Raw genomic sequence first — 21,921 nt, 5'->3', positions numbered from 1 at the left:
CTACCCCAGAGATAGGCAGATTAGGTCTATAACCTGTATTTCGCTGATCAATAAAATCTGATGTTGACCTTGGCCAAGGCTTTACAAACGGAGGTGGGGGATGTGGAAAAAAAGTTACGGTGATTATAAAAAGGATTGCAATTAAGTTTTGTAATGTACTTCAGCCATATTATATAAAGCAAGGAATTCTAATGTTCCCTATGCAAAGTGGAAAGACAGAACATCCAAGTCTCTTATCTACTTCAGCTCCTTAAAAAAATTCCCATGAACTGCATTACTCTCCAGTCTTAACAGTCTGCAGAGTGGTTAGTAAGAACATTTTCCAAAAACTCATTAGAGTCCAAGAACATAAACAATGCTACATCTCTAACTGTAGCATCATCTTTTTCCTACACTGAAAAGAACATTGCATTTGACAACATAGTGGCCATGTAAACAAAAAAGAATGAAGTGCCTCAGCCACTTAGTCCAGTACTATATTTACCACTACTGATGCTACAGAGATAAAGCTAAGCCGTGCAACTTATTCAGATGGTATATTATACAATCTATATTATTAAACTACTTGAAAATCAGGGAACACAGATGTAGGCATAAACAACCAATTCTCCAACAGAGAGAGGTAAACAGTCAGTTGCCAAATGGTTTAAGCAAAGGTGATGGCCTCTTCTTATCTATTAATTAGCAAGCTAGAAAAAGGAGTTTAGACTTAGAAAGCAAATAGAAAGGGAACGCAGTGGATGTAGCCTACCTTGATTTCAGCAAGGCATTTGACAAGGTGCCCCATGATATTCTTGTAAAGAAGCTGGTAAAATGCGGACTTGACTATGCTACCACTCAGTGGATTTGTAACTGGCTGACTGACCGAACCCAAAGGGTGCTCATCAATGGTTCCTCTTCATCCTGGAGAAGAGTGACTAGTGGGGTGCCACAGGGTTCTGTCTTGGGCCCGGTCTTATTCAACATCTTTATCAACGACTTGGATGATGGACTCAAGGGCATCCTGATCAAATTTGCAGATGACACCAAACTGAAAGGGGTGGCTAACACCCCAGAGGACAGGATCACACTTCAAAACGACCTTGACAGATTAGAGAACTGGGCCAAAACAAACAAGATGAATTTTAACAGGGAGAAATGTAAAGTATTGCACTTGGGCAAAAAAAAATGAGAGGCACAAATACAAGATGGGTGACACCTGGCTTGAGAGCAGTACATGTGAAAAGGATCTAGGAGTCTTGGTTGACCACAAACTTGACATGAGCCAACAGTGTGACGCGGCAGCTAAAAGAGCCAATGCAATTCTGGGCTGCATCAATAGGAGTATAGCATCTAGATCAAGGGAAGTAATAGTGCCACTGTATTCTGCTCTGGTCAGACCTCACCTGGAGTACTGTGTCCAGTTCTGGGCACCACAGTTCAAGAAGGACACTGACAAACTGGAATGTGTCCAGAGGAGGGCAACCAAAATGGTCAAAGGCCTGGAAACGATGCCTTATGAGGAACGGCTAAGGGAGCTGGGCATGTTTAGCCTGGAGAAGAGGAGGTTAAGGGGGGATATGATAGCCATGTTCAAATATATAAAAGGATGTCACATAGAGGAGGGAGAAAGGTTGTTTTCTGCTGCTCCAGAGAAGCGGACACGGAGCAATGGTTCCAAACTACAAGAAAGAAGATTCCACCTAAACATTAGGAAGAACTTCCTGACAGTAAGAGCTGTTCGACAGTGGAATTTGCTGCCAAGGAGTGTGGTGGAGTCTCCTTCTTTGGAGGTCTTTAAGCAGAGGCTTGACAACCATATGTCAGGAGTGCTCTGATGGTGTTTCCTGCTTGGCAGGGGGTTGGACTCAATGGCCCTTGTGGTCTCTTCCAACTTTATGATTCTATGAAATGTGCTGAAGAAAGAATTATTCAAGACAGTTAGCCAAGTAATAGATAGATGTGCACTGTATGTGCTCACATGGAGTATGACCTGAATTTTACATTTTACATTTTGATGGTACAGGGAGCAGAAAAAAGGAGGAAATCAGTAGGGATGATTTAGTGCAGCTTCACATACTTGGTCCTATTTTCAGTAGGTAGGTAGAGACTAAGGAGTTAAGCCAAAGGCTTCACAGAAGTGTTTTTTTTTTTGTGGACAGATTTGAAAGGTGGGAGAGAGGTGGCGTGATTTGTCCCAATGCCACTGATGAAGTTTTGGTTACGATATCCATAACCAGAATTATTCTTCACTCATCTTCAGGCCCCCTATGCTTTCAAAGAACATAATAAGGCTAGAAAGCCCTTTGTTTTGTCAAAAATGTACAGCATCCATAAAGGACCATCCTTTCTTGACAGACCCATACAAAATGCTTCCCCCACCTCTGGAGCCCTAATGCTAATCACTATCATCCAATGTGATAGCTACTGGCAATGGCACAGCACATCACCTGCAGGCTCCCTTGCCACTGTGCTCCAGGGACCGCTTTCTCAAACAGATGTTTCTGCTTTTTAAAAGTCACAGGAAATGGGCTGACTTTCCCCCTTTTCCTTTCCTAGAAACAAGCACTAGCACAGCTGTACTCCACACTTCCCTTAAAACAATGTGGGGGGGGGTGCGCGCGTGGGAAGTGTATGGTAATGGAAAGCAAGGCAAAATAAAAGTTACTGTGCGGATAATTAACAACTATTAATTCAATTTAAAACCTAATCCAATGATGGGAGTGCACCGAAGCCAAGTTAGATGACATAGGAACGAAGAAACAGTTATTTCTCTTTCTGTAATCGGAATCCTGCTTCACTCAGTTTTAGCCTTAGGAACTTAGATGAAGGAACCAGGTTCCTTGCTTTTAGCAACCAGCTGGTTACTAAACTGAGCCATCAGGACTTGCAGTACATATTTTGCTCTCCTTAAAGGCATCCTGGTCAGTCCAAACCCTGAATACACTGACCCTAACCCTAACCCTAACCCTTAACTAAGCAACACTCTTTCTGGCCTTGTGTTCAAGCATTGATTCACTACTCCCTAGCCTGATTTCCCACTTCTGGCCAGAACAAAATTTATGGAGCAACATGACGATTCCTAAAGCAGGCAGCTAATTGGAAGGGATCATCAGAAGAGATACCAAAAGAACAAGGTGAACAGGTTGTACATGAATAAGCTACAAGTTATTGGGGGGAAATGTCCCAAAGTTTTTGCTTTACCAGGGCAGGCACAATGCCATATACCATTTCACAGAATCGTTGGGAAAGGATCTAGGGGTCTTAGTGGACCACAAGCTTAACGTGAGTCAACTGTGTGATGAAGCAGCAAAAAAAAGACTAATGCTATTCTAGGCTGTGTCAACAGAAGTAAGGGCATAGTCAGGGGGGTGGGGGGGGCACAGATGCCCCTCCTAAATCAAGTAAATAAATACAAATACTTAACTGACCAATTGCGTCACAGATAACTCAGTTCTCTCACCCCCGCAACATAAAGCCTGCCCCCACTAAAATAAATCATGGCTATGCCCATTAATAGAAGTATGGTGTACCGATCAAGGGACCATACTTTAAAAGCCTGAATTCATTCTGAGCTTTGGCCCACCTGACCTTCTCCCTGCAACTGTTGGCTACTCTTGTATACTCCTCCTTTGTTTTTTCTTCTTTCTTCCATTTCTTGTACATTCCCTTCTTACTTTCCAACTTATATATAAGATCCTTATGCAGCCACACCATTTTCTTTAGGTGCCCCCCTTTTTCTTGTTGGAATTGTCTGCCTTTTTGCCTTCAATATTTCACCTTTAAGAAACTCCCATCCATCTTGGACTTGCTTCTCTCTGAGTATTTCTGACCATGGGACTTCACACTCAGCTTTCCCTTGCCTTTGTATAATAAAACCTTAGAGGACATAATCACTTCCTCTCAAGGTTCCTTGTACTTCCACTTCATCAGTCAGTTCCTCCCTGTTGTTGAGGACCAGGTTCAAGAGAGATGACCCCTTGTTGCTTCTTCTACTTTCTGGGAATAGGTGTTCCCAGATAAATGTGCTAAAAGTTCTGTTCTTATCTTAAAAATAAAGATCAGAAGCCAAAGCTTTAAGACTGCCAACCAGTCTCTTATCTCAAAAGGACACTGTCCCTTTCCCAAAATATAGTTGCATTAGGAACACATATTGGGATCTGCAGAAGGGTCACAGGAATTTAACTTGAACAGCATTTGACTCAGACGACACTCCCCTAATCCAAACAGCAGCTCCAAAAATAAATTAGAAAGTTACCCTAGCATTAAAAATGTTAATATCTGCAGGGATATACTGACCACTTTAGGTATAGAAAAGGTGTAGTATAGCAGATGAATTAGCTTGAGCTTTCTGGGATGCAAAGGATTTGTGACAGAGTATGATGGAATACTACCCCCAAATATTGGAAGCTTTTAACTTCTTCCATAATTTGGTTATTCAGAATTGTGCTTAACCCAAAACTAGAATAGGATATAAGTACTGCATAAAATAGGATAGATAGATAGATAGATAGATAGATAGATAGATAGATAGATGTTTTAGCAGGTGTCCTTTTGGGTCATTTTCAAGATCAATCAGAAACAGACAACAAGGTGGGGCAAGTATACATCCTTGCCTAGCTCCCTTGGCCATGGGCCTATCTTTAGTAAGCTGTCCAATTGCCACATCTAATTTGTAAAAGGCTATTGCTAGTGGTACCTCAGGTTAAGAACTTAATTCCTTCTGGAGGTCTGTTCTTAACCTGAGGTACCACTTTAGCTAATGGGGCCACCCGCTGCCGCCGCGCAATTTCTGTTCTCATCCTGAAGCAAAGTTTTTAACCTGAGGTACTATTTCTGGGTTAGCAGAGTCTGTAACTTGAAGTGTCTGTAACCTGAAGCGTCTGTAACTTGAAGCATCTGTAACCCAAGGTACCACTGTAGCTTGAATAAGGGGTTAGGGTTAGGGTCTTTTCTGCCACAGCTTGCCCCTAGCGATAAAATCGAAAGGTGCCTTAATATCCATGAAGACAGTAAACAGCTCTTCTTGCAGGGGTCTTGGATATTTTTTAACAAGGTGGCAAAGCACAAGACACTGGGTAAAGGGTTGAGTGGTTCTCTCTAAATGCTGCTTGAAAATAATTAAGTATATTCTGATTCCAAAAAGGTAAATTAATCTATTGTTTAAGAACCTAGGATATAACTTCGCCATTAACTGATAGCAAACTGCTAAGTCTCTAGATTTCTGGATCATTAGCTTGACCCTTTAAAAAAAAAGGAGTACTAATGGTGCTCTCTTCTAGCTAGAAGGGATCATATTAGAACTGCTTATTGTAGTAATAAGGGCAGTCAACAATAGCTTATACACTTAAAAGCTCTGCAAGAATATAGTCAATTCCTGGAGTCCTTTTCACTCTTCAGCTAATTATATAATACTGTATGTGAAACTTCTTTCGGAGAGACTGGGTTCTATTTTGTGGGGCTGCTAATACAGAACCATAAAGAGGGTCTACATTGGATGCAAGGCCATCTAGGAATGTAACAATGGGTCTAAAGTGGTCCTCCCAGACCTGTGCCAAGATACAACAATTTAGAACTTCAAATCAAGAGCATAAAGCTCCCAAAGTCAGCTAGCAGAAGGTTCTATAGTCGTTATTAAGAGAAGCATTTAAAAGCAGCAACCATGAATCACTCTGACACTATTTATGAGACAATAAGGTCTGATTCCCCCCCCCCCATTGAAAATAGCTTGGGGAAAGATAGTTTTACCCCAATTTCCTGTAAGAAATATAGGAGCCTCTTAGTGCTCTTTTCATCAAACTACGCTCATCAAACCATTGGATGCTTCCGGATTTATTGGGACCAAAACTCCTGGGAGAGAGATTTTGTTCATGTGTTATGACCTCCTGGAGAAGTTGTATTAGCTTCTCAATTGCCTCCATAATGGTAGTAGAGGGTTTCTCAGACAATATTATAGATTTACGTAAACTGGGCCGCTGTGACAGAGCTTAGTATCAACAAGGTGACCATTTAGTTCTTAACTTCTGAGGGCCTTCAGTTATGGAGTTAATTTGGTGAGATTGGATTGATCACAATGTTATGACAGTCAAGGTGTTATACTCTCATCCATTTTAATACTTTAAGAAAACTTACTATGAGACAAAACACTTTAACCACTCTATTGCTAAGATTCTGAAAAAAAAATAGATATGAAATAATAGGAAAGTACTGGAAAAAGCTTTTGGGTGAGCTTTCTGCAGTCAAAGCTAAACACAAATGACAAATTCATACTGCCCTCTGATGGCCTAGGAGAATTATTCTACGTTGCACTACTGCAGCCACTTGACGAAGTCATTATGAACATAATAACTCTCTCTCTGCATCTCCTGTAGATATAGTTCACAGTTCTCAAAATATGGAGACAAGTGAGGACACTGTAACCTGCCTCCTTTCCCATATCTGGTTTCTACATTACTCCAGCTGTGTGGAAGCCATCATAAACATTTTCATGTGACACTATCTCTAACCAAATCTAACCACATGAGCTAAGCAAACCATGCCCTCATATCACATCAAATCTCTTCTCCAATCACAAAGGCACAGGGTAGCATTCCCCAGGGATTTTCTTGCAGCTGTGTTCAAAAGTGAAAAGAAATCATGGGGAACAGATTGACAGCTACTTCAAAATTCACTGCACGTAACTGTATGGCAGGAAAGCAGCCTTCAGCCATAGGGTAGGTCATACAGAATCCCTCACCTCAGAAGAACAGGGAGGCAGGTAACACTGGGCTTACTGTGTGGTCGGAAGCTATGGAGAGTTGTCTTTCCATAACATGATTAACTCTCCATCCAAAGTAGTAAACAATACAGTAAATGCATGACATGAAACCCCACAGGTTTGGTTTGTGTTTAATGAAAGCAGCTTCATAAGGCTGTGACTTTGAGTAAGGATGGTGGTAGGGCTTAACCACCTGTAGGTTCCCCTGCTCAAAATCATCCCTCAGTTACAGATCCATTTTACAAGGATAATTACAGATTTGAACTCAAGGAGGAAAAGTCAGTGCAGAAATAATTACATGCAGGTGCACCACCCCTCGGCTCAAAATCACAGCCTCCTTGCTTTTGATTTACAAAAAGGCTGTTGGATTTTCCTTATATGCAGTTTGGGTGCAATGTGTAGATTACCCTGTAGTTAGTCTCCTGAGAAGCACACTAGCTATTTCTACATGAAAACTGAATGCAAAGGCCTTTTGTTTTTGTTTTAAAAAGGTAGGATCATTGGATCTGCTCATACTTCAAAAGCCTACCTCTGCTAAATAAGTTGGATACTAGTTCCGATTCATTCGTGGGTTTTGTACGCCCAAAATTTGAAGAAACCAGGAGGATGCAAAGGACTGAATGAAGCCCAATGTCCTACCTCAACAGAGACATGCTATTCTTTCACTATACTTGCATTGGCTAGTGGGGTTTGAATAGTGACAGCTTTCCCAGTGCATCCCTGAAAACAGACTGCCTACTACAGAGCAACATCACTGGAGAGAGCTAAAATTCAGTCCTCACCCAACTCTCACAGGAGTCCCAGTGCAGGACTGCCCCTTCTTACCCTATATGCACACCAAACCACAATCAGGGTGCTGCATTCAAGAGAGTAGGCTCACACTGCAAGTAAGTCCCTGTAGAGTAATCATCTCTGAATGACCCAAGCAAGAAAGCCAAGCTACATGCTGCAGGGACATTTTGTAAGTGTTAGGATCTCAGTCTTTCCAAATCAATCTGTACTTCAGGAATCTGAATTGGACTATTCTGAACTCCCCTGCCAAGAACATTCCATGTTTAACGTTTGCTTTATTTCTTTTCACTTAAAATATTTCTATCCCACTTTTCTGCTTCTTCCCATCCTGCTCTAAACAGGCTCATGTGGTTCCACATTCTTCCTAGGATTGTCAGGAAAAGGCAAGTCCTTCAAACATTGGCTTGGCTTACCTTCTCTGGTGGCCAGTTCTCCAGATGAGTGGAAAGGTTCAATATGAGAATTCACTACCAAGCCCTTTATGGCTATCTTTAGAAATATTAGCTAGGGAAATGGCTTGCATTCAAGGGCGCATGAGAATAAGGCACTGGGAGGGGGAAATGGAAGGAGGAGTGCATTTCAAATCCATCGCCACCCAAATTATTTGCACAGAATCTGACAACATTTTCCACTCTGGCTGTACTAAGAAACAAGCTGCTTTGATAAAATAGCAATATTTATTTTTAAAAATTCTACACTTCGATTCATATACAACACCATCCAGCCCCCTAATCTACCATGCTGGAGGAGCCACCCAAATGGGAGGCAGATGGAAGCTACCAACAGTGTTAGCCAATGGAAATCCCAAAATGGGGCATTTATGGGGGTGGGGTGGGCTTTCTCAGGATCTAGCAGATCATGTGCTGCCATCATGCAACAGCAATGGAACTGATCTGGGTCTCTTTGATGCACCAACCTGGGAGCTGGCACAGTGAAGCAGTAGGGCTGTGGATGCACACTGGCTGCACTGCTTCATCAAATCTGCCACTCTCCCTGCTAGGAGTTACAACTGCAGCCCTAACGAAGAGATTAATCAACTAAAGAGTTGCTTGATAAATTGGTAGAGGCAAACACAGCATCCACTGAGGCTGAGCCACTGAGAGTTCAACGCACACTTGCTTGTTTTATTTTCATTTTATTTTCTGGGGATGTTTGGGCTCTAGGGTAGTATATTTTATAAGAAATGAAAACATAAGTACTATTCTAAGAATCAGTAGTATTTTTGTTTATTGTATGTACTTCCTTCAATGTCTCAAAAAGCACATATATTGATATTTGCAGATTTTTTATTATTATTATTATTATTATTATTATTATTATTATTATTATCATTATTGGCAGATTTAACATATAAAAAAGAAAATGAAAAATGAATACACAGCAAATGGTTAATCAAGGAAAAGAAAATCTTATCCTGTGCCACCTTGATTTATTTAGACCTCTAAACATCTATATCCCTTCTATCTTCTACCATAGGATTCAAGATAGTGTATATGATGTTCCCAGGTGGTCTTCCATGTAGGAAATGACCAGATCCACAGCTGCTTAACATAGCAAGTTGGCAGCAACATCTGTCCTTTGACCACTGTGTGGGAGATCTCTTTTGCAATAATGCTATAATTATTCTTTGATGGGGGGGGGGTTCAATTAACTATTGGTGGGGAAAGGCAGAGAAACTGATGATCACATGCCCTTAGATGACCAGGTTACAAAACCATAATGATGTTAATAATGTCTAACTGGATCAAAATGCTTAGAAAACACAACTGTCTCCTGGGGGTTGGGGATGTTCCCAGATGGAGTAAGGGTGTTCTGTGACCTCTATTGCCAAAACTGCTCCTACAGATCACATTCATAGGCTTTCATAGGCTTCTGAAGCTTGTGAATTGCAATCATATCCACATTTACCACAAAACAAATGAATTCAGTGAGACTTACTTCTGAATAGTCATGTATAAGATTGTACTGTCAGTCTTAAAAAAATGTAGAGACCAGCTTGAAAATGAAAGCTTTGCTATTCTCACATAACAGCTGTTCAGAGATCACATCCATTCTTAGGAATGTCTTAAACGGGAGATTTGTAAAATGCAGAATTGCGGTGGGGTTGTTTTTTAAAAAAATAATAAGCCAAATGCTATCCAGTAACAACATCTGCAAACTGAAGAATGCCATAAATATCTACTGGGATGGACGAACAGTTCCATTTCCTGCTAACTTTCCAGATGCAGCTTCTCAATCTCATCCAGAAGGAAAGGGAAATTTCAGAATTCAGAGCACACTTGAAGCAGATAAGATGTCAACTAATGAAAAGCAAGAAACAGAAACGGGAGGCTAAAAAGCTGCCCTGAGGTTGCTTTCTGAAGGGCAGTCAGAACCAGGAAAATTAAAGGAACACTTGAAAACACACAAACCTCTGATTGTACATGCCTCGAAAGTTATAATTTGCTCTGTAGTTTGGAACTGGCTTTTGATCTAACGGCCTATAGATGGCGGGCTCTCCTCTTTTCATAGCAAGACCATTCAACTCCACTGTTGGGGTAATGCTGCCTGTCAAAAATAAGAAGATATAACCAGCATTTAAGAAGTTAAATAGAAATACAAAGTTCAACACTGCTTCCATTTTCAACTTAAATTATTAGTGGTTAGAATGCAGAACTGGCTTTTTAAAAATCAGATCTAGATTTGGGTACAAGGTTCTACAGACGTCTCAGGCATGGAGGTAGTCTTGTTGATTTTATTTATTTTTACATGGTTGTTAAAAAGTATTTATAGCCTGTCCTTCATCCATTCACATACCAGATTTTTACTGAAACTACAGAAGGCAGTAAGTGATCTGCATCCTCTACGGTACATTTTCTTAGCAATGTTTGTATTAAAGTGATAAGCAGGATGGAGCAAATGATATTCCTACCTAGATGGAAAATCTTAACTATGTATGAAAGCACAAAGGATAACAGGTATATTTTGGTCCCAATAAAGATACATGAAAAAAGCAAGCATGAATTGGTTTCCTAGGGCATGTGCACTCGCATGGCTATTCCTACATCCCTGAGCACAACTGTAGCCAACAACTAGCTTTTCTCACTGGGTGCTTTTGAGACTCCTAACCCCAATCATCACACACAACTGGCCTGCTGCCAAGTTCTTGACACAACCCCTCTACTGCAGAGGTGGGGAAACTGGATGCAGCTGGTGGCTGGCCGGATCTTTATCTCCCTTCTCCCCTGCAGGCCAAGTTTGCCACTCCTTTGGCATCACAAAGACATCAGGTGATCCACTTTTGCCCACAGTTTGGAATCAAACCATGCAAAGCCACAGCTCTGTGCTTTGCAAATGCCAATGACCTGTCATCTACCCACCACTAGGTGGAGTGGCTTTCTCTCCAACGGCCTCATGACTTTTGAATTCATTGCTAACCAATGAATTAAACTTCAGAGAGGCCTTAAAAACTCACTCTTTTTCACTAGCTTATTCATAAGTGACTCTCTGTGCTGCTATTGAGTGCCTTCTCAATAGCAAATGTGGGAAAAAAAGTGTTTTATTTTTGAACTGAAAGTGTATGTATTACTGCCAGGTTTTATAAATGTTTGTATGTGTTAAAGAAGATCTGGTATTCTACTTCTGTTTTACTATTGTTGGAAATTGTATTTTTATCTGGTATTGCATAAGCTGCCTTGAATATGATTTACTCATAAAGCAGTCAATAAATACTTTAAATAAATAAAATGTACAGTATTTGGTTTCTAAAATTCTTGCATTTTCTGCACAAGTAGCACCCAAAACAGCTTACAGAAGCAAAACACAAAGAAATGCAATAAAACATTTTAAAAACAGTGTGGCATTGTAATATCTTACAAAACTCCTCCTAGTGGTGTAGCAATGAAAGCTACTAGCACATTTGCAAAGCTAAGCAGGGTCTAGTATGGTTTAAAAATTGGATGGGAAACCCCATGTTGTGATTCCTGCATTGCAGGGGTTGGACCAAATGACCCTCAGGGAAATCTCTTCCAACCTTACAATTCTATGAAACAAGTTTCACATCACTTTCTTTACTGGGTGGTCTTCCATGTAAGAACTGAATATTGTGAAGCTACCCCATATATAGGATAACTAACACCAGAAAGACAAAATAATACACTGTATTAGACCAACTGTCACTCCACAAAACACTTTATCTTTGTAATTTGCACAGAATAATTTTGTACTGATAAAGAGAACTATTTATAAATGATTATTATTATGTTTTATTTTAATTTTAAATCATCCTACATCCATTTAAATCATGCAAGGCATAACATGTCAATCACATGAATACAACACACAATAAAAACAGAACTTTGAAAAATCTAAAACAATCATTACAACATACACAGCAGAAAACATTAACAATGACAATAATGACTAATATTCATGCTTAGTCTACAAAAAGCCTGAATGGAAAAACACAGCTTGAGTTGGCATCAAAAGGTAGCTACTGAGGGTGGCAAACATACTTTCAGAGGGAGGGTGTCCAACAGTCAATGTGCCAGTACAAAGAAGGCCCTGTACTGTGTCACCACAGAAAACAGACAACACCAGCAAACTTCCTCTGCCAATCTCAACAGATGCACTGGGAAAGGCAAGGCATTCCCAATATGCAGTGTATTATGTAGTAATCTACATTCTATAGACTGTAGAATGTAGTAATCTACATTCTGAAACAAATTCTACATTCAGAACTCTGTTAGTTCAGCTTTGGAGAGTCTCAAGTTTTATTTTAATATAGATCAGTATGAAACTGCTATAGTAGTAAAAGTTTTATCATCTCATTTTGACAAATAAAGCAGAAACACACAACATTTTAGCTGGTCCTGTCATGATCTTACTATACCAACAGAACTGTTACTAGCGGTGCTTTTCTGTCAAAAACATAGTTTGCTTTCAGAAAAGTGATATAGTAGATCTGACGTCCCTCCTTTTGCAATTTAGCAACATAGTTTTTGAATCACAGGTGTTCTACAGCCCTCTGCTGGTCAAACAGTGCAAAATGTATAAACGAATGCATCCTTTGCATGTACTTTAACATGACACCCTCTTGCAAAGACATGAGTTAAAATTCTTCCTTGTCTAGCTTTATTAAGACAAATAAGCAGTTCAAATGTGTTGATTTTGTGTCTGGTCACCATTCCCTCCCCCAACAAATTAATGCAGTTCATATTAATGCAATTTACATACTTTGGAGCTGAATCTTGATGAAATATGAAAGCTCAATAGCTCTTGCTATGGAAATACAGTATAATGAATAATTATGCAATCTCATGATAAGAGCTTAGCTTTTCATCATTCCGCTGATTCCTGTTTTCCAGCTTCACTTATGCTTGCTATATACCGCAGCTGAAATGACACTAACCCAGGCTGAACACATTCATGAATATTGTGGCAAGTAGAATGGTGACTTACCTGGATTATTATTAACATTGTTTTTGGGTGGCCTAGGTGCTGGTTTGGGGAGGGTAGTTTCACTCAGAGCTTTGCTAGCAGCAGAATGATGAGCCTTTTTAATACTGCTTCCTTCAGCATCCCATGTCTGCTCTCCAAGAGTCAACTGCACCGTGAACATCTTCAAAGACGTAAAGGGCAAGTAAATAAGGTCAATGTTAGCAAGAGCAACCCTTGTGAAATATGTCATCTACTCTCTGGAGATTTTGGACTGACTCTCATCAGCCCTAGCAAGCACAGGTGACTAGTGAATATATTACCTCTAGTTTACAAGCACCAGGTATATCTGCATGTGCCATTCATATTGCCCACTGCCACTTTTTTGCACAGCTGATGGAACAACTTCAGAACTAATGTGGGTGGCAAATTTCCCACTCCCAGAGTGCAGATGTCCTTCGAAGCACTGCATAGAGCTAAGGAGGTAGCAAGAAGAGCAATGCTCTTCCCCACTTCTTCTTTCAGCTGAGATTAGCAGCTGAGCAGCAAGCAGAATGATCAAAAGGGAATGTTAGGAAAAGGGGAGCAACCTGTGAGACTGGAGTGGAGACCAGGGGGAGAATCATACACACACAAAAGTCAGGACCATTGAAACTGATCCTCTTGAAATGGCTTGTTTTCACCCACACCCACCATAAAGGTAAAGGTAAAGGGATCCCTGACCATTAGGTCTAGTCGTGACCGACTCTGGGGTTGCGGCGCTCATCTCGCTTTATTGGCCGAGGGAGCCGGCGTACAGCTTCTGGGTCATGTGGCCAGCATGACTAAGCTGCTTCTGGCGAACCAGAGCAGCACACAGAAATGCCGTTTACCTTCCCGCCAGAGCGGTACCTATTTATCTACTTGCACTTTGACGTGCTTTCGAACTGCTAGGTTGGCAGGACACACCCACCATAAACCCACATGGGCCTGGTATTTTCCAGTACTGCCATGGCAGCAAAACAGAGACCAAAGGGACGAATCCTTATAGATGCTCTTATTTTTTTACTATCAAATCATAGGTCACCTCTGTGATCCCGTGTCCTGAGACTTGCTGGTGTTTTTTGTCTTCCTATGTAAAAATGAAAGACTGAAAAGGATCTCTGCCTTGGATCAGTGTCACAGTCTGCCAATTTAAACTTTAATTTGATGGTAGCTTTGGAAGGGCCCTATGCTTTTAAAAAAAATATATCAAGGCAATCTATTTTAATCCTATAGAACTGCAGGGAAAAGCAAATATATTGTGTATGTTTCTGTATGTACCTACCAAAGCAACCTTGTGTTTAACCCAAGTTTGGATGCAGAACTATGTAACAGCTGGCATAAGGTTAGATACTAAGGTGTATCCTTCTGTTTATGAAAATAATTTGAATCTAGCAGATGCTCCTGCTGCCAGACAAGGGAGAGAGATTTTTACTGACTGCTCCCTTCTCCTTGTGCCCCACACCACACCATCTCCCATGGTGTTCTGCAGAGGGCACAAGGGACTGTAGGGGAAGGAGCAATCTGAGAAAATGGTCTCTTCCACAATTTACTAGCAAGTCCATCCTGTGAGCAAAGTTCCACTCTGGGTCACTATGGATCCAGATGTGTATGTGTGTGTACACCCACATAATTATTTTAAGTAATGTACAAGCAGCTACACACCAGGCAATGGAGGGGGCGATAAAGATCTCCAAATAAATATTCCCAAAGAAGAATGGAGTCAACTTTTAACAGCCAGATCCTCTTTTATTGTATCAACCAATTATAAAGTCAACTGCATCAAAATCACTATCTGGTGCCACTGGTTTCCCTGGAAAACAGGATCATGAAGAAGGCAGAAGATGGAAAATGTTGGTTTTATGAAGTCACGAAAGGGTATTTCTTCCATTTGTGATAGGGGTGCATTAAAACAAAGCAGTTTTGGAACTGCGTGATTGAAATCATAAGGGAAAGTTTGTACAACTGAAACTTATTATGTGTGTAGGACAGAAAAAATCATATATTTAGTGGCAACTTAAAAGTTACAGAACTGCAGGGATGTTACACTCAGCAAGGATTACTCTGTTCATAATCTGTTCTAATGGTAACAAATGGCATATACACTGGAAATGTATGAAGTTACCTTGGCATGAGCAGGTCCTCGTTCATTCAAGAGCTTATACAGAGGTTGAATTCTATTGAAACGGGCCAACTCATTTACCAGACACATTGGAGTTTTCTCTTTGGGGTTTGCCATGTTATCTTGTAAAGGAACTGTAAATAAAATTGATACAAGGTTGTTTTTATATGGAAACATCATCATCAGTTTGTAGAAATAGTAAAAAAAACAAAAAAAACTAGCTAAAACTTTGGAAAACAAATCTCAGACACCATGTTGAAGAAAAAACCGAATTTGGATGGTAAGTTTAAAAGTCAGGATCTTATACCTAATGTATTTTTACTTCAAACATATACTGTATTTTTCGCCCTATAGGATGCACCTTTTCCCCTCCAAAAATGAAGGGGAAACGTGTGTGCATCCTATGGGGCGAATGCAGGCTTTCGCTGAAGCTTGGAGAGCGAGAGGGCTCGGTGCGCACTGACCCCTCTCGCTCTCCAGGCTTCAGGAAGCTATCCGCAAGCCGTGGGAGCCCACAGGAGTTCCCGCCGGGCTCCCCCGGCTTGCGCAGAGTTGCCTGCACCCGAAGCCCGGGCGCGCTGAGCAGTCGCGCCGGGGCTTCGGGTAGCTCTGCGCAAGCCATGGGAGCCCTCCCCCGGCTTGCACAGAGCTGTCTCTTATCCCGAAGCCCTGGCGCACTGAGCAGTCGCGCCGGGGCTTCGGGGCTCCCACGGCTTGCGCAGTGCTGCCTCTTATCCCAAAGCCCTGGCGCGCTGAGCAGTCGCGCCGGGGCTTCGGGTAGCTCTGCGCAAGCGGCGGGAGGGCTCCCACGGCTTGCACAGCGCTGCCTCTTATCCCAAAGTCCCGGCGCGCTGAGCAGTCACGCCGGGGCTTCGGGTAGCTCTGCGCAGGCCGTGGGAGGGCTCCCACGGCTTGCGGAGAGCAGCCTGTTCTGGGGGCTGGGGTCGGGGGAAGCTCGGGCTTCCCCCACCCCAGCCTCGCGCCTTGGGGGGGAAATAAATTTTTTCCCCTTTATTTCCCCCCAAAAAACCTAGGTGCGCCTTATGGGCCGGTGCGCCCTATGGGGCGAAAAATTCGGTATTTTAAGTTACTAATTAGAATCTTTATGAATACTTCAAATAATTAATACCTGTTATGTGCTCGTTTTTGGCACATACTAAAATTTCTTGAACTCAATTTGTGTACAGTGGACGCTCGGGTTGCGAACATGATCCATGCGGGAAGAACATTCGCAACCCGCAGCGTTCGCAATTCGGTTGCAATTCGGTGCTACTATGCATGCACGACTGCCAAAACCCGGAAGTAACCCGTTTCAGTACTTCTGGGTTTCGGCGGTCTGCAACCCAAAAAAACACAACCAGAAGCGTCTGTAGCCCGAGGTATCTGTATTGCATCCAGACCTGACCTGAGTCACATTTACTCATGCAATTCTCCCACTGGTGGAAAGAGGGATAGGAGACGCAGTTTTCGCAGATTCCTCCCCATCCCCCTGCAAGCAGTGGCATAGCTAGCTACTTGGGCACCCAGGGCAGTGCAAAAGTCCTGCACCCAGGGGTGGCGCAAGCCACCCATGGAGCAGGGCAAGCCGGGGCAGAGCACACTGTGCAGAACCTCCACTGAGTCCACAAGCCCCACGTTGCTGTTACGGGCAGCGCAGAGCCTGCAGGTGTCTAAGTCAATGTGTCACTCCCCAGGAGAGATGTGTGGCTCGGGCGCACTGCAGGCCAGTGATGACACCCGGGGTGGCCCACAGCCACCAAACACCTTTTCCTATGCCACCGCCCGCAGGCCCCTAAAAATAAACTGCTACAGAAGGCTGGAGGATCTACTAGAACAGCATGAAAGATGGCATGGGGGGCACTACTACAGAAGGGAGAATCGGCTTCCATTAGCAGAAGAGCAAGTCTAGATCTAACCCATTTTTCTGTTTATTGTTTCTCCATTTTTAGCATCTCCTCTAATCTAAGCCTTTTAATCACTGCTCCCTGAACTGAAGAAAGCTTGGGAATTGCTAATGTTTTATTCCTCCTCTGATTTCATTTCTCCTCCTATTGTTTATGTTCATTAACAACACAAAATTTCATTGCAGGTTTACTTTTGGGGTCAGTGTTTCAGTTTACAAGGACAGGAACAATGTTTTACTTACAGAGCTACAAAAGAAATACCACTTGCTGCCAAAATAACCAAAAAAAAGTCTTAGACATTTTGTCCTAGTGTAGAAAACACACTTGGATAACTTCATGCAGTTTTAAACGTTTCAGTAGAAGGTACAGTCAAGCTGGGAGAGAGATGAGTTCTTTTCAGGGCTTCTATAGTGCCCAGGAAACAAAACTCTACTTTAAGCTAAATTCAATAAAAGCAGTGAAACTACACTAATTGTGTTTTAGGTGTTTTTGAGTATTTCTTTCATTCTGCGCTCTTTGTGAATCACTTATTCCAACCCCCCTAACACTGATAACACAAAATGAAAATACAATTTAAATCCTCCACCACCTTACCCTGTGAGTTGCTAGAAGGTATGGAATCCACCTGACCAGTTGTGGAATTATTACAATTGACAGCTGCTTCTGGAATGGATCCATTCACTGAGGGCTGAAGAACCACTGAACCTGTTGCTGTTACTGATGGGGTTAGCACTGCTGGAGACTGGGGAGATCCAGAGTGATTTGGTGTGGTCTGCATCATGATTTGTGCCATTGATTTTTACTGAAGGGGGGAAAGATACGCCAAAGTATTAGTATTATTTTGTGCTTCTTTCCATCCCTAAGGGAAAGCACAACTATTACCAGCAATCCAACTGAACTGTTAAAAAATGGTTTTCAATTAAAGAAATTATCAGTCTTGGCTGTATTAGCTACGTCTTTCATATTTTCAGCTCTGATGCCAGGGTCAGACCAAGACACTTTGGCATCTGAGGTGAACCACAAAATGCACCCCCCCCCACTGCCAGAGAAGGAGTGAGTGAAGACCTGCATCAGGAACAAGGTGGAGGGATAGAGATCTACATCGGGATCTGCTGCCCCTGTAGATCCTGCTGCCTGAGGTGGTTGCCTCATCTTGCCTCATGGGTGGGCAGGTCCTGTCTGGTGCTTTACACCAACTGAGTACAGACTCTTAAGGGCACCTTCCACGGGAGAGCTTATTGGTGGCTTCTCCCTGTTTGGAAGTTTTTGCACTTGAGGTCTGACAAAGCCTGAACCACTTGTGTTTGTGAGAGGGGATGTTATTGTTTTGTTTTTGTGCTTTTATCCTGTATTTTTATTTTGTGAACCACCCAGAGATCTTCAGATAAATGGGAGTATATAAATTTAGTAAATAATACAGTCGTACCTTGGATCTCAAACACCTTGGCTCCCGAACAAATCGGCTCCCGAATGATCAAAACCCAGAAGTTCCTAATCATAACCCCCATGTAAATTGTGGGCTTACTGTACAGAGTTTATCATTTCCTTCAACTAAGCAGTAGCTGTCAATCAATGAAATCCTATGCACCTCTACAAAGAATTAAGTCGCATTGAGTTCAATGGGACTTTCTACCATGTAAGTGCATGAGACTGTGGCTAATGTTTTCACTGAAAGGCTCTTGAAACACCTGACTAATTTGCAACAGCAAGGGTGTTATTCAAAAGACTATTGCATGCAGTCAATATTTAAAGTGCTGGAGGTAAAGTTATTGGTATTGGGCTACAATGATATCAGCCATTGGGCCATGACATCTGGCTGCTCAACCAATGGCATCAAAACTAGGTAGCTGAGTAGGCAGGTCAGAGGTCAAAAAGATTAGAGTTAATAAAAATGCAACCCATCATACTGATGTATCATTTGACAGTTTAACAATCAGAAAAGTAAAGATGATAGTGGCTTGCAACAACATCCCAATTCATTTATTCTGTCTCTCTTTCCCTCTTATGAAAGCTGTCCAGAACTCCTATAAACCAAATGTTTACTCCATAACTTTTTGTCACGAACTATCTGTGACTGACACACATTTTCACATCACTGCACTGCCCTTAGTAAAGTTCATGTATCACTATGTATTTTAGCAACTTAAAATATTACTATGACCAGATGTAAAAATGTTTTAATGGAATTAATCAGTTCAGAGAGTGGCCAGATAAGCAATATTAAAGCACTCGTAACAGCTAACCCAATAAAACTGAAACTGGGAGAGATGTCTGAAACCAAACTATTAGTGGATTAATTCAAATCAGTATGTGAAATTCCTTCAGCCTCCTTGCCCTTTCACCTTTCTGTCTCATGGTACCTCTTCCGAGTCCTCAAGCATGCCCCGCATACTTGTCCCCAACACTGTGTGTATAATGAAAATGAGCTAAAAGACAACTTTTCCTATATTGCTTTGCTTATAGGCACTTGGGAGTATTTATAAACATTCCAGGTCATCACACCAACTTAGTCAATTGGTGTCAGATCATCACTAGCACAATACAAATATATTTTTTCTCGGTATTTTTTCCTTTACTAATTGACTATACAACATATATCGTCTATTTGTAAACATAACTTTGTATGATCTTTAAAACCCTGATCTTTGAAAACTAATCTATTCATTTACTTTCATTTCTAACCTACTCATTCTCTTGGGCATTACAACTAAATATCAGAAGACATAATCCCCTTGTTGAAGCTATGTAACCTGGGTGCAGTCAGTACCTGTATAGGAGATAACCACCTATGTAGACTGTCTTGAGCTCCATCATGAAAGGTGGGGGAGAAGTTTAAAAAATGAAAGAAAGCCACTGATGCCTTCCTGCATAACTTTTGTTTCTCACCTTCAAACACAACTGCAACTCTGTCAGATCTAACGTGACAGAGTATTACACAGGTGAGGAGGTGGGCATGTCCCACATTCATTTAGGGTTGCTGGTGGGACTGATGGGCATTATGGATTGCAGGGGGCCAACGTATATCTGCAGAACCAGTTGCAGATGCTGCCAAGCAATGGACCACTGCATTCTACATCAAGGTAAACTTACATCTTTCAAGGATAGGTCCTGTGTATGATGATATACTGACAGGAGTTGATGTGAAACTCTCTAATAAATGTAATATCAAATTGGACCTCTTGTAGAATGTAGTCACCCATTTCCAGGCAGCATCTGCACTGGTTCCGCAGATATAGGCTGTTCCTCTGCAAGCCATAACTCCCATCAGTCTTGGTGGGCCACTTAATGGTTTTCTGCCCATTTTAACAATTGTATTTCACTGTGCTAAATGATATATTATTTTTAATTGTATTTTCATTGCTATTTTTGGTTCTTACATATTTTGTATTCTACTGTATTACAATTTTAACTCCATATAATTCAAATTTTAAAACAGTAAAATACAATAAAGAAGTGCAAAAATATAATTAAAATCTATATGAAATGTGATGGATGTACCATTCCCGTCTTTTAACCACAAATCTACAAACATGCCATGGGCCACCTAAATGAGGCTCACAGAACACAGGTGGCCCAAGACCACAGTTTGGGAATCCTTGATCTACACTGCCCTGAGCCTCTTGGAGAAAAGGCAGGATACAAATATAATAAATGTTCATTATTAAATAAATGGCCCAAGGCATAGTACAAACAAAACATGGCTACAACAGAACACAAAATCACATGGGTGGGAGACGATGATAGGACAAGACATGCTTTAAGTGTTCAAGTAATTTATAGGCGGTGCAAGTTGCAGTCAAATGAAGAATTCAAGCCATGCTTCCTCAGGTCAGAAGCCTCCTGCCTAACTCCACATTAAAGGATGAACCATGGGGATTAAGAAAGTGGAGAAAGTGGTGAATCAAGGGTTCCCTACGCAGTCCCTGGACTTGGGAATGAGCTGTGAAGATCAATACAGCTTCCACTAGGTGCCGCAGCAACTGAGCCAAAAAAAAGTCACACCCTCTCTAGGGACAGCCATGGAGGAGGAGGAGGAAGAGGCTAGTTTTGGAGGTTTTTTAGCTAAGCAATGAAGGAGTCCAATAACCAGAACTCTGCGGCCGAATAGAAGCAGGCAGGTATTTATATAAAGTGGACGGAGAACTTGTTTCCCTTTTGGGAGTGGGGGGCATCCCTTATTTCAAGGCACGTCCATTCCAAGAAGGAGGAGAGCGTTGGGCTCTTTCTGGCTGCTCAGGCGTGCTCTTTTATTTTGTGTTTGTTTTGCCTTCCGAGAGCAGCACGCTGCTCCCCGGGCGGCCGTCCCTCTCACCTGCGCGCCTCGTCCGCCCCGCAAGGGCGACCGACCAGGCTCAGGACGACGACGACCGAGTCCCCGACCCGCCCGCCTCCGGGGCAGAGCGGGAAGGAGGGCGGCAAGGCAGGGAGGCGGCTCCTCTCACGCCGCGGAGGCACCAGCATCTCCCGAGCCCGGCGTCAGCCGGTGCGCTCGCCTCTGCTCCCCCCCAGTCCCTCCCGGTGTCCCGTCGGGGTCCGTCCGGGCACCCCCCGCGGCCTCAGTTACCTGGTTCCCAGGGACACTTTGGAGACGCCTCCAACATCGGCAAACACTAAAGAGAACTGACCCCGCCGCCGTGCCTCGGACGCCGCCGGCCCCAACCAACCGCTCCGTCACCCCCCCGCCGGCCGGCCGCGGCGCTAGGCCCGCAGCCGCCGCGGCCTGCTCGCCGGTGCCGGCCGCAGAGCCAGGGCCTAGAGCTCCCTGGACCATCCCGCTCCCCGGCCGCCGCGGCGGAAGCCTCCCCGCGCGCGACCCCCGCCGCCGCTCCCCCCCTCTCCTGGCGGCGCAAATGGCCCCGTCCGCATCCCCTTCCCTTCGCGCCGCCCGAGCGGCGGAGGACTCGCTGCGCCCCCCAGCGGCAGCTCCGGGC

The 21,921-nt window shown here is 42.8% G+C and overlaps 1 protein-coding gene across 4 annotated transcripts in view; it reads right to left on the bottom strand.

Moving 5' to 3' along the window:
- The window catches only part of STAU2 (staufen double-stranded RNA binding protein 2), a 154,110-nt gene extending 132,401 nt beyond the window's left edge, over window positions 1-21,709 (bottom strand). For 3 of the 4 annotated variants that reach the window (XR_014159509.1, XM_081874270.1, XM_081874272.1), the window contains exons 1-5: window positions 21,555-21,709; window positions 17,585-17,792; window positions 15,090-15,220; window positions 12,968-13,127; window positions 9,940-10,075 (exon numbers count right to left, since the gene is read on the bottom strand). Coding sequence is in view for 3 of the 4 variants with exons in the window: in XM_081874270.1 (XP_081730396.1) it covers window positions 9,940-10,075; window positions 12,968-13,127; window positions 15,090-15,220; window positions 17,585-17,783 (626 nt within the window). In the remaining variant the exon portion in view is untranslated. Of the gene's footprint in view, window positions 1-9,939; window positions 10,076-12,967; window positions 13,128-15,089; window positions 15,221-17,584; window positions 17,793-21,302; window positions 21,437-21,554 lie in introns of those variants that run through there. The other variant, XM_081874271.1, reaches the window with a different exon arrangement.
- Window positions 21,710-21,921: the final 212 nt, after the last annotated feature.

The sequence above is a fragment of the Podarcis erhardii genome (assembly GCF_964252035.2).
Source record: "Podarcis erhardii genome assembly, chromosome: 8".
In the NCBI taxonomy this organism is placed as follows: Eukaryota; Metazoa; Chordata; class Lepidosauria; order Squamata; family Lacertidae; genus Podarcis; species Podarcis erhardii.
Note: the sequence above shows the minus strand (reverse complement) of the source record. Positions and strands in the feature narration are given on the sequence as shown.